The following is a 13,525-nucleotide window of genomic DNA, read 5'->3' as shown; positions in this document are numbered from 1 at the left end:
AGGTAGTTCTGCGCTCCCCAGTTCAAGAAAGACTGGGAACCTGTAGAGAAGGAGGGTCACAAAGATGATTAGAGGCCTGGAGCATCTCCTTTATGAAGAAAAGCTGAGACACCTGGAACCATTCAACCTGCAGAAGAAGAAACTGATGGGGCATCTTAACAAGTGGGCCAGGCTCTTTTCAGTGGTGTATAAACACAGAACAAGGGGCAACAGGTATAAATTGGAACATAGATTGCATACAAACATGGGGAAGAACTTTACTGTGGGGGTGAGAGAGCACTGGAGCAAGCTGACCAGAGAGGTTGTGGAGTTTTCTTCTCTGGAGATATTCAGAACTCATCTAGACACTTTCCTGTGCAATTTGCTGTAGGGAGCCTGCTTCAGGAGGTGGGTTGGACTAGATGATCTCCAGAGCTCCCTCCTAGTCTCCACAGTTCTGTGATCCCATATGTGGGAAGATTTTGGAAAAAGTAGCCAATAAATTTTGGAAGTAATCTGTAGATGATTATGTTATTTTCTGACTCTTTCTTTTCTCTTTAAAATTCTGTCTAGAAGAGCAGACTAGAAAAACTGTGACCTGGGAATGCCGGAGGCCCATTTTATTGATGTTGGGCTACCAAAAGCCATGCATCGCAACTGCCTAACTGGCTTCACACCAAGTCCTTCTCAAGAGTAACACCTCGTGCTCATGCTGGTGGTGGTCTTGCAGAAGGCAATGATTAGTTGACACTGGTTGTGAAGCAGTCTATTAATCTATCCTGGCGACATCCTGACTGTGAGGCTGACCAGTGACTTACACTTTGTGTATCTGTTTTAGTTCAGTACAGGCGACACATGTACCAGCAGACAAAATGCATTTCTTTAGCTGCAAGTGCCAGTTCTGAGCAACTAGAGAGAAAAATCCATATGTGACACTGAGACAGAAAAATTCACTGCTGACAATAAAAACGATGGTAATTTTTAATACTTTCTGCACTGATAAATATACAGGGTATTCTCCATTACAGATGAATAAGTGTAGCAGCCATTTGCATTGATTACTGCTGCTCAAAATGTTTACCATGTTCGTGAATGCACAAGCGACTGGTACTTACCTGCTCTGTGAGAGAACTTGAACTTCAGAAAGAAGAATAAAACTAAAATTACGTCTGTCTTCTTGCTGTGCAGACTACAGTTTCTTTGAACTGTTCTGTAATATCTTGGTGTACAGTAGTCCCAACACAACAGACTTGCTTTTTTTAAAAGCAACAGTCACAGAGAACCGAAGTGAGAACTTTTCTGCCCAGTGCATTTTGGTTTCTCGCAGTGGCTCCCAGGATTAACATTTGCATTCACTTCAGAATGCATGTGTTACAGAAGAATCAACTGTAAGTACTTTCCAAGAATAAAGAGCACAAGGGGAAAGGTGATTGTGATTTATGCTGACATCTATTAAGCTTTTATAGAAGATCACACGTGTGTAGTAGCTATAACCATAAAATTAACTGGTACTAATTGGTCAAAGCTGCCAACTCAGTCTGCTTATGAGCGTTACAGACTTTTTTAGGTCATGTTCATTATACTGGCATAGTATGTCAGATCCTGAATAAAGTTCATTCAGCCATTTTTGATGTTCTTCTTCTTGTTGCTCTGCTATGTGTGCATGCTGCCATCAGTGAGAGTTCACGTCTCTGCAAAGACTTTGAGTCTGTGTGCTTTGGGAAATATGTGTCTCAGGTATCTGCCCAGCGGTCTCTTCTCCTGCAACAGTGGGCTGTGGGAGGCCACCCTTTGATTGAGCCTCGCCAGGTGTTTTCCTCTTTCTTGGAAACTGACAGGAACAAAATGTTCAAACATTCCTTTATTTCCTCCCTTTTGAGGCATGGAAGTAAGGGGAAAAATAAAAATAAAAACAAAAACAGAAAAAGGCTGTAACTGAGTTCATTATTGTGCAGTAAATCAACCAGTAAACTTCCATGCATTTTGCTGTATTTGGGCAGCTCCTGTTCCTTAGTGACAGCTACTTGGCTCAGCCACACTGTAATTATCAACTCAAAAACAAGATGCTTTTAGGTGCTGAAATCATAATGGCAGAGACTGAACTTGTCTTCAACCTCCTCATGGGCCACAGCTTTAAAAGATCCCATTTAGTCTGTGCTTTATTGTGTTGTTGCATTTGATACTAAGCTCTGACAGTTCGTTAACACACTAGACCCTTTAGGAAGCTGTTACCCTAAAGAAGAACAGATCTTTGTTTTTCATTAGCTGCTGATGTATCGTACAGTTGCTGTTTGGTTAATGCATCTGTGTTCACTTTCTTTCTCTAAAATAAAGGCTTTTTTAATATATATATATGGAAGGGAATTTGTACGCTTGTGAAACTTTTCAAAGTCCTTATTTAAACAGAAGGAACAGAAGCAGACCTGTTAACCTGTTGGATGTAGTTAAACTGAGCACTCTCTGCTCCTACTTTATGGCCCCTACCTCCTTGTATTTGGTTGCTGGATGGACAGAGGGGCTACGTGTCAACCAGATGACTGATACCTGCTGTCAGCGGCCACAACGACATACAGAGCATGAGATTACCTCTAATCTGCTAACAGGACAAGGGATCCTATGCTGCGCAGACTATTTACAAGGGAGTGTGTGTAAAGCAGACTTCATTTCCCTCAACAAACTTGTTTTGACAAAGAAAGAGTCTCTTTTATTGGTTTGAAATGTAAGAAAATATAATTTTAGCTGACAGATAACAATATTCAGAGCTCAAGTAAATGGAAGGAGACTGCTCATACTCTTTGCTAGGCCTTTTAGATCTGTTAGTTCTCATGTTACATGAAAATAACATGCAGATCCAAGAGTAAAGAAAAGAAAATACAGCAGTTTTTTAAATCTGGGAAGTCCTGTTGCTCCCAGTGTCAAGTCACATCTTTTCTCACTGTAACTATGAGAAAGATTGTTTATCCTACCAGGACAAATAGAACATATCCTTCTACTACTGAAAGATTCCTTGAAGTGTTCTCAAATCCTACTGGGTTGTGGTTTAGTGTAATTTGCAGAGTAGTTCCAGGTAGCAGCATCACTGTTTATTTAAAGTGTAGTACAAGAGGCATGCCACAGTCTCATTCCATCCATCCTAGGATTTGGGGAGATTATCATGCCCTGGAGAACGATAAGACATTACACAGGCTGCAGAAACATCATGACTTTTATACACATTTTATGGCCTCAGTCCTTCGGAGGAGAGAAGGGAAAGGCCAGGTCAGCAGAGGAGGTGATGTGTGATCTGGGGTAGGTTTGAAAATTTAAGCATGTATTTGTGTTGATACAAAGGAAGATATTTTTTTTTCCCCCAGAGAACGTGCAACAAAATAAAAGTGATACTTTCTTTGCAGTCCTAATCATGTAAAACCTTAATCATGTTCTGTCTTGCAAATTCTCTGTGACTTCATTTGAAAGACTTATAACTGAGAACTTGCAGAGCATTTCTTTGAAACTTTTACGAATTAGTAATCTTCAGACTGCTTTGTGGTTATAGTTGAGCTCTCTAACCCAGAAGTAGAAATGAATTTTCTAGGTGTACTTTGCATGTGTATGCTTCTAGTTATAACTGCCTTTGTTATCAGTAAGGATGGAAGTTCTGAAACTATGACAGAGGCCAACGAGGAAAAGCCACCTAGAGATGTAAGCTGCTGTAGATGGCACACCCTAGCAAAGTGGTGTACCACCCTGTCAATGAAAGTAAAGCAGAACAGCAGCAGCTTTGCCGAGGAAGGACTAATGCTGAACTGAAAAACTGAAGGACAACTGTAAGGACACATCTGCAAGAGACAATAACCTGCTTTCCACACCTGCCCACCTGCTAAGATGGTTCTGCTTGTCTCTCCTATTGTGTGGGGTTTTCAGGCAAGATAATGGTTAGTGCTAACCCATCTGTGACCCCAGATGGAGGAGAAGAAGAAGGGCAAAATGAAGTTCTTTTATTTTCGGTGTAAAGGAAAAGTTCTCTTTTTCCTGCTGATTTTTTTCTTGATAAATAATGGGAAAATCTGACCAAAGGTCAAGGATTGTTCCTTTTCTTATTTGTTTACCTTTCTTGATGTCATTGCATCTTCTGTGAGTCCTCTTCAGGAATAACCCAAATTCTTATTTTAAAATGCAGTTACACTGTGTTTGACAGCCATATGGGATGAAAAGCAGGAAAAGGGGTAGCATACATAAAACTATAAACATGAGTAGCCAAGTGGCCTCAAAGCCTTGACTGCATGCAATTCAGCTGATGAGTGAAACTTCCACAAAGGGAAGAGTTTACCTCAGCTAGTCCAAAGAAATCAAAACATGGGTGTGCCTAAGATTCAGCTTTCCTCGTGAAAAGCCATACATTATCATGCACCCTGATAGAATTCTGACAAGAGCTCTAAAGCTGGGCAAAAATTTCTCGAAAAAGCGTAAGTAGTAATGTTTAAAAGCGATATATAAAAGACTCAATTTTGTTGTGCTCCTGTGATATCTTCTCTGTTGTTTTCATTTCCTTCCTTGCACAATTTCCTGCAACAGAGCAGTCTTACTCATCTAAGATGGTAAGATAAGGTGCTGTGATAATTTTCAGTAAAATAATTCAGAAAAAGTGGTAATGAAGTCTGTATTAATAATTAACTGTTTTGTCCCTTTTGAGAGGACAGAATTTGGGATTGTGAGCCAAATATGTAGTTTACTCTTGCATTGGACTGAAAGCTGGATTTGGTTTTCACATTTCTTTTTCAGAGACCAAAAGTAAAACCTTTCTATTTTCCCTCATATTAAGATACTTAATGATTTTCTTTTATTTTAAAAATAAGAAAAATAAAGCAGTGAAGCATACAGAAGAATGAGGCTATCTCCTTTGAATTGTACTTTTAAGCTCACTTAGTCAAAGCTTGAATGTGGCTCAGCCCTTGAAAGTGTGATGTTTTTTTCAGGTCCTGCTTCTCAGACTGGTATCTTGGGATGCTTGTCAGATTATGCTGGTTTCTGAAAAAAAAAAAAACAGGTATAAAAGAGTTAATGCTTTGAAGACGGTATGTTTATTAGCACTTCTCCCATGCAAGCACCTATTGCACAAGATATGCTCTATAGTACTTTCCTTTGCTGAGTGCTTCTCTTCCTGTGGCTCGAAAGATCCATAAAGATTAGTGCTGTGCTGAGGGAAAGGATTTCCTGGCCTGAGCTAAGAGAAGAGTAGTGGTGGTGAGATCATTCTCTCCAGCTAATTTAAACATGTAAGGCAGACGATTTGCCACAATAAAATAATAGTATTTTTATAGTATAGGACATTTTATTCTGTACTTCCTGCACAGGAGTTTAACTTTAAGTTTTGTTAACTTTGCTCTTTAAGTTTTGTAACTTTTGGCATTTACAAATTAAATGCATGAGCATCTGCAAAGGCAGAGTTTGATCAGAAATGTAGCATAGTTTTCTGCTTAGAGCTGATTTGCAGTACTGTGCTGAAAAGCTGTTAGTTAGCAGGAAGCAGCATATAGAAAAAAAAAACAACCAAAGTGAATAATACCTACTGTCTATTTTGAACATACTCTGACAAATTCAGTTATTCTGACATATACCAATCGTTTCAGCACGTAACTTGTCAAAGGCGTACTTAACACTTATTTTAACATTGAAATAAAAAAATAATGCCAGGGTACTGAGGCTTGAGAACCTTGCATACCTTAGTTCTCATAAAGTAAAACTCACGCCTGGAGAAGCTGTCAATTCATTATTCTTGTTTTTGTTAAGGGTGAATTTAGCTCATAAGGCTCATGTATCTAAAACCAGGATAGCATTATTATTATAATTTACTATTAAGTATTTTTATTTGGTTATAAGGATATAACTGAATGTGGCAATCTGTCTCTCTGTAGGATACTGAGAAGATTTTGACTAAATAAGAAATTTCTATTGACTTAGAAGTCAAATAGAAACCCACAAAAGTCAGCAAACACATGAATTCCAGTCAGTGAAATGCCATGATAGCTACAGCAGAATGATTTTATAGTGCTCAAGAGCTGTGGTGCCTCACACCTTTAGGAAAGGACTGCTACCTGGACACTATTCCAAGTGCTGCAAGTTGTGTCACAAGGAGAAACCTAATTCCCAGTCAAAACAATGGAAACACTGGGATTCAAAGTAAAAAACCCGTGAGGATTTAAGCTGTAAACAAAGCCACTCAAAGGACAGGCTACAGCAGTCACAGATTTATTGGGTTTATCATCAGATATATCTCCTGACAGTTAGGAAATTCCTGGAGATTATGCCATTCTAGTGAGTGCTTATACGTGTCTCCAGCTCTTCTTCCAAGGAAGATCGCAGCCCATGGAATTGCCTCCATCAGCTTGTCCATTAAATAACTGAAAGACTGGGAAAGTCACTGATAGCTATACAAACTGTTTCAGATGCCATATTTGTAGTGGTGAAGTGAAAAGATTCGAGTGTTCCTCTGACTAAGTAGTTCCCCTGTGGATTGTTCATGTTCTGTTTTCTATGTCCTGTATGGCATCTCTGATTTGCGTTAGACTACATAAAAGCAGATTTTCTGTTGGCTTATTTTAATCTCATTAAAGGGATTATTTGTGTCTCAAGTGTGGACTATATACATGTAAACTGACTGCTTGCTTGTTTGCACTTTCGAGAACAGGATATTGATCTTGCATGAGGATTTGTTGCTGCCATATGGTAATAATTAAACAGCAGCATCACACAAAAATGTAAATAGAATGGTGAGTAATAGATGTTGTATAGGTTAAGCAACACCAAATAATCAGAAATATATTCTCAATACAGAGCTTATTTCTACATACAAGCAGTTGTGACAGGCAAGTTGTCATCTTATTTTATTTTATTTTATTTTATTTTATTTTATTTTATTTTATTTTATTTTATTTTATTTTATTTTATTTTATTTTATGATGCTGGTGGTTATTACTGCCATTTTATTATCATGTTAGAGAGTAGATATCTCAGTGTGCCAAAATTTCTACTCTGCCTATAGCACACAGGGTTGTAGTGCTACAGTTGCTGCAGAATCCAAAGGTCACTGGGCTAGACTTGCTGTCTGCTATCTGTAGTGATTTTGTTTCTTCCTGCTATATGATTCTCTCTGAAATTCCACCCTGCCTTTTATGTGAATGACAAATGCTGAACAAATTCAGTATACAATCTGAGCAATTACTCAGCCATTTACACCTATTTTTTTTCTAGCAATATCTTAGAAAGACCTGAGTTGTAGTGCTTGCAAGAAAAATGATGGGAGTAGATAATGAAGAAACTTTGTAAAATGTCTTTCTATGACAACTCATGTCACATCACAAATCTGTTCTGCTGCTGCCTTTTTCTCATGAAATTGTAAATATGTCTATAATATTATCTTGTCTGGTTATCTGACATCTTGAAGATCCTTTTTCTCTTCCTTAAATACTGTGTACAACAGACATTATCAGTATGTTCCGCATATGTACCACTAATGAAAATTTTAACAGTATCCTGGAAAAGACTCTTAGCAGGTGACTTGGGTGGGTATGCAATACTATGAAATCTTCTAGTGTTGGTAGTTAATTGAGTAGTGAGGATGAAGCCTGATTGCTATGGCTCTTACTGTCTGTCCATCATGCAGTGAATTCCTGATGTAGCCCCTCCATAACTATAGAGATCTCTCTTCTGCTCAGCTGTTTTCATAAGGTATGTGAAACTATATCTGAAACTGGCACTTGTGATACTACAGCTGAGCAAGGTGTTCACACTGTGCTCACGTTCATTCATGTATGTCACAAAGCTTTGTAATTTTTGCACTTTTTAGGAAACATAGACTTAAAAGGACTAGTGTGATTTTGATGTACAAAAGGTGATGATTTTAAAGCTTGTGTCACACTCAGAAAGTGATATAAGAATGTGAATTCCAGTACAGATAAAAAGAAAAAGAAACAAAATAAAACAAACAAACAAACAAACAAAAACAAACCTGGAACTATCATGACTGACAAACTAGAAAAAATGCTTATATGAGAAGGGCTTCCATTTCTTTGCCTTACCAATAGCAAGAATAGTATTGATATTTTGTAAAGTCTCCTGAAACTCAAGGGAGGTAGATACAAGCCAGACAAGCTAAAAACTAAGAGAAAAATAAAGAAGGTCTGCATTTTTATTAGCAATTAAAATTATTACACATTTGGGCAAATGAATAGCTCAGGCATCCTAATAAAGACTGGCACATCTCCTTTCAGGAGGTATTTTCCTGCCAAGAACAAGTCATTTAAATCAGTGGTGTGCTCCATGCTGTGCAGAAGATCAGCTTAGGTGGTGTAATGGTCACATATAGTTGCAAAGTGTTCAGGCCAATGCTTTGTAACCGAGGGAAAAACATTTTTACTCTGTCACAGCATTTCACTGTGTTGTGTCCTTCTGTCTGTGGCTGAAATCAGCCATAACCAGCTCATTGAATTCAACGTGGTGAGGCGATTCTGAGCTGCCCATATTGCTTGGATCCTCTCCAGAATGTGCTGTGATCCTCTCTATTCAGCCTCACCATCAGAGGTTGATTGCCTGGGGACTGAAATCTCATGCCTGCAGATAGTGTTTGCAGGATAAGGCCTCAATGCATCATTTACAATGTGACATGCAGTTTGTTAGTGTCTGAGATACTGTAAGTCCAATTCTCCCTGTTGAAGGCCTCTGGGACTTTGAGAAGAAAACTCTATTCTGCAATTTTCTTTCTTGCCAGCCCATTCTCTACAGTCATCCAGGAAAGTCTGCTGCTTCTTTGGGCAAGGCTTTATAGACATTACTTAACTCTGTAGCCTCTTTTCAGCATTTACCCTTGTTTAGTTTGCATAGTCTCACTTTATGTTTTAGGTTTCGTTTTTCTCTTAAGTGTTTCAACTTGACTTAGCTCTTAGCTTAATGTAACATATTTTTTACAGTAATCAAACGATCTTTTGAATGAGGAATGACATGGTTTTAAAAGCACAAATGGCAGCTCAAGTGCAATCACCATTTAGAGTGAAAAAGAGGAAAATATGTAACCACCCTTTGAGTATTTGTGTATCTTTGCCTCTGAGAAAATGTTCTGAGACCACTTCTTTGGTAATTCAGTTGTGCCATATCTTTGGCCAAATTCTGTTGTTTCTTCAATATAAATCCAGGATAATCCTTGGTCTTCAGTGGAAATGATTGGCTTTATCTTGATATTAACTGAAAGCGGATTTTGACTTGCATTTTTCAGTATATTTCCTGGAATCTCCTCATACTGAAAAAAGTGTTATAAGGGCTGTGGCTCTGAGTGTGCTAAATGGATTTTTCCCTTAGTTTATATTTTTATCACATCATATATGTTTGATTTACTTACATTGTTCTTGGATTTAATCTGCGCCCATTTAGTTGTATTTACTGTCATTTTTCATTTGTTCAGTAACTTGGTTCAGCTCAGAAAAGTAACAGGGATTGATAGAGCATGACAAGTTGTGAATATACTCTGAGCAAAGCTCTTCTGTGGCTTGCACTGTTTTGCTTTTGACAGTTTGGTATGGGACAGGTTGTTTATTCAAATGCTTGGTTTATGTCAGAGCATTTAGCAGCTGCAAGTATACACATATATAGGGAGATACCTGATATGTTTCTTATTTATTTTTACACTATTGTTTGTGGAGTCTTCCAAGAACTTGACAAAAGTCTTCTTACTGCTAGGGCAGTGGTGGTATTTGGTGTTCAAAGTGGGGAGGACCTGAGCAGTATCTAGAAAGTCAGATGTGGTCATTACCAAGTTTCTGGTAGCTGCAAAGAGAATGAAATGAAAGACACCCCTCCCCTCTGCAGACACAGGATTTTGCTGCTGATGTCAGTAGAACAGAATTTCAGCTCTGCTTTGCTATCTAAGCTGATGGGCTTTGTGAACATTCTGAGGCGCTGACAGTGGTAGTATGGAACTGAATATCTTGGCTGCATGGTCTTGCACAGCCTCCCAGCTGCCACCACCTCCATCTGAATAGACTTAGACTGATCGCATCAGGGCCCTCTCACAGCAGCCAGGAGCTGGCATGGCTGCCCAAGCACCTTGTGCTCCCCAGGCAAGAATAGGGGTACCAAGGAAGAGCCAAGCAGTGTTTGCTGCTCTTCCAGGCTCCCTTCATGTGCATTTTACAAGACCTTGGGTGTCCTCCACAGCTCAAGGTGCAGGATGTTGGAGTTTCTCTCTGTGGGACTGTGGACCCACTCTCCAAATGCTGTCAACGTTGGTGGGAATGGGATGTGATGGGATTCTTCTCGCTGCTGGTGTTATCAGCATTCCATTTTCCATTCTCTAGTAATGGGGCAGGGTAGTTTAATGGTAACTTGGTTTGGAAAAGGCACGTGGCCAAGCAAAGGGTCAGGAAGTTGGCTACATATGAATATATCCCACACTGTTGACAAGGGTCAGCTCTTGTCTCTGCAGTTAAGCGCTTAATGGGAGATTTGTACATTGGCAGAGGGTGGCCTGATGCCTGTGCCGTGCTTCTTATTCCACTGCATTTAGGATTTAAGTTGCAAATAGGTTCTGTCCAAGCTGGGTTGAATTTCATTTTTTGCAAATGCAGCTAAGTGTGCTTAGAGTAAATGTGTCAGTAGCTTCTAGCTGTTTTGTGTGATTTCAGCAACAAAAGCTGTCCACTCTGTTTAATAGACCAGTTAAACTGAACTTGCAGATGCTTTATTTAGGTGAAACATTGTGAATTGATAGTGCAGTGATTGGTAGTCTTTTAAATATTAAATCTTCTAAATGGAAGCCTGCATTGGAAGGAGATTGTGAAATGAGATGAACAAAAATGCTCAAGGACTTCAATGTCTGAATCAATTGCTTCTGGGCAGCATTCCACTAAGGCTCTGTCCATGACACTGACTAAAACATTTGTCCATCTTCTATTTCTCTTAGTTCAGAGCAATACTGTAATTTGCATTTATGAGAATGGAATGTATATCTAAAGTAACTATGGTATAGCACACAGAGAGAAAGCAGATGAAAAAGCGTGTGCAGAGAGTAAGTTGGATTTAGTTTTGGGCACGTTTTGTATCCATGGGTTAGGTTAATTTTAAATCTTTTTCTTCCAAACGTTTTTGACTCTGGATGAGACACTTCAGCTGTTGTTAGAGGTACAGCACTACAAGGGATATGAGAAAGGTTTCTTATGTTTCCTGATTCCTTCATGTTTTTTAAAAAACGAAAAAGAAAATATCACAACAGCGTTCGCTGTTCAGTATGGTCTACAGTAGTCTTCAAAACACAGTGATACGTAAGCTTTTCCCAGGTGATTCTCGACATCTTCTTACCTAGGAAATGCGCTACTCTCCAAATATAAATATATTTAAATCAGCCTTTTTTGGCGAGGTGTTAATAAATCATGCATTGGCACGATTCTTTCCACTGCATGCAGTGTATTCTACAGGCAGACCTTTATTTATCTGTAAGCATGTGCTCTTAGCCTTGCAGCTCATTTTGTCTTCTGTTTTGTCTTCTCTTTGCAGTTGTTCAGCACATCAAGCGCCACAATATTGTTCTTAAAAGAGAGCTGGGAGAAGGAGCCTTTGGAAAAGTGTTTCTGGCAGAATGTTACAACTTCTGTCCCGAACAGGACAAGATCTTGGTAGCAGTGAAGGTAGAGTCTAGGATTTCCATCATTAATTCATGGTTGCATGTTTTATTTGTAAATGATCGTGTTTGCCTTTTCTGTAGCCCAATACAACTCCTCTGATATATGTGTGAGGGTTCACAAGGCTAATGGAGTGTTAAGAGAATGTGATACTTGATCTTGCTGTGGATTATAAAATAAAAGCTGAATTTCATAAGAAAAAGGGGAAAAACAGATGGTGTCACAAAAGGGCAAAATCTTTTATGATTTATTTAAAATATGATTAGTGAAAAATAATGCCTGGGCTATTAAAAATACATGAGTTACATTTGTGTGTCTAACAAAATAATCTGTAGCCATTGGAGTGGATAGGTTAGGTGTACAACTACCAGTCAGAGGTGATCTTTTTTTCATGATTATGTGATTCTTTTAATCAACCACTGAAATTATATGTGGGCAATTGCCATTAATATAACTACCAGGAATGTTATTACAAAATTGTCGGTAATATTTTCATGTTAAAAATGGTCTGTATGGAAATCTAGAAATTATGATAATTAAGACCTGGAGGAATAACCCTTAATTTTGTATCTTCAGTCAATCCTTCCAAAATGTAGTCCAAAGGAGGAAGATTTCCAGTATAGTCTAAGGGTTTGGACATCAGACTGGCTTTACTGTACCAAAACCTTTTAGTCACAGAATCACAGAATCGTAGGGGTTGGAAGGGACCTCCAGAGATCATCGAGTCCAACCCAACAGCGGAAAGACTAAGAGTCAGTCATCATCCTTAGCTACACCAGCAAACAGTACCAGTGAAACTACACTCAGAGTTTTCAGTCTCCCTGGCAACAATCTCCTATCTCCATCTGTTGTTCTGCTGAAAGCTGAATGAGATGTTCAACATTTTGAGGTATCTCATTAAATGCAGGGTGAATATGTATTTAGAGTTCGATTTGTGCTTAGAAATCAGAAGACAGTCTTTCCTGAACAGCCATGATTAGGCAACCATGTGTACATTCTGGATGAAACCATACAGTAAAAGAAACCAAGAACATCATCTTTCTGTAAATGGAAACAAGACACGGGATCTGGCAGTGAGAGAAGATGAAAAGAGGATGGATTTGTAGGCCATTTTCTTGCTCCATCAGAAATAGCAGGTTTTTCTGCTTTGCCAAATTTACAAGGTTTTTGATAGTTCGGTCATGTTGAGGAGAAATGTGAGTCATGTGAGAAGAGGGGTCCTGAGGGGAGAAAATATGGGACAGAATAAGACAAATCTGGAACGGAATGAATTTTCTGTTGTATTTTTGGTGAAACTAGTGTGGAAATTTCCTCTTCTGTATCACTTTTGGAGAAGTTCTTGATAGCAAAGTAATAGTCTTTCTATTCTCTTGCTCCCTTTGAATGTCGTGAACAAATGGAGCCTAGCACTTCCACTGTTAAATGCTGTTCTGCATCTCTCTGATGCACTTTCTCAGTATAATTTGCAAGTAAGAGTAGTCAGCCTTTAAAGGGGAAGTGTCCCCATGGGTTTAGATGACAAATCTATCAGTTTACTGCATTACTATTATTATTATTATTATTATTATTATTATTATTATTATTATTATTACTATTACTATTATTATTGCTTTTTTTCTTTTTTGGCTAAACCCATTCTGTCTAGCATCAAACAGAATTGCACAGGTAACCATGCAGAGAATAACCTTTGTGGACCGATTATGCTCACTTAATGGTTCTTACGTTGGCTCTTAATATGAGGCTCTAGTCACTGTCTTAAGAAGAAATTTTTTTGCAAACTCTCTGAGTGGATTGATCCCCACATAACTTAGCAATTGATCTTCTGGTGCTTTCTGAGCTGATAGAGATGGAATGTTATCACACATAGAGAGCTAGGCAGAGAACTGTGTCCAGTCTCTACC

The 13,525-nt window shown here is 38.7% G+C and overlaps 1 protein-coding gene across 1 annotated transcript in view; it reads left to right on the top strand.

Moving 5' to 3' along the window:
- Window positions 1-13,525, top strand: part of NTRK2 (neurotrophic receptor tyrosine kinase 2) — a gene marked incomplete at both ends in the record, with an annotated part of 200,950 nt that overhangs the window by 139,478 nt on the left and 47,947 nt on the right. Inside the window, one exon of the mRNA XM_079548056.1 lies at window positions 11,500-11,630. Within this exon, the coding sequence (XP_079404182.1) occupies window positions 11,500-11,630 (131 nt within the window). The remainder of the gene's footprint in view (window positions 1-11,499; window positions 11,631-13,525) is intronic.

The sequence above is a fragment of the Tetrao urogallus genome (assembly GCF_951394365.1).
Source record: "Tetrao urogallus genome assembly, chromosome: Z".
NCBI lineage: Eukaryota > Metazoa > Chordata > Aves > Galliformes > Phasianidae > Tetrao > Tetrao urogallus.
This window is presented reverse-complemented; position numbering and strand designations above follow the sequence as displayed.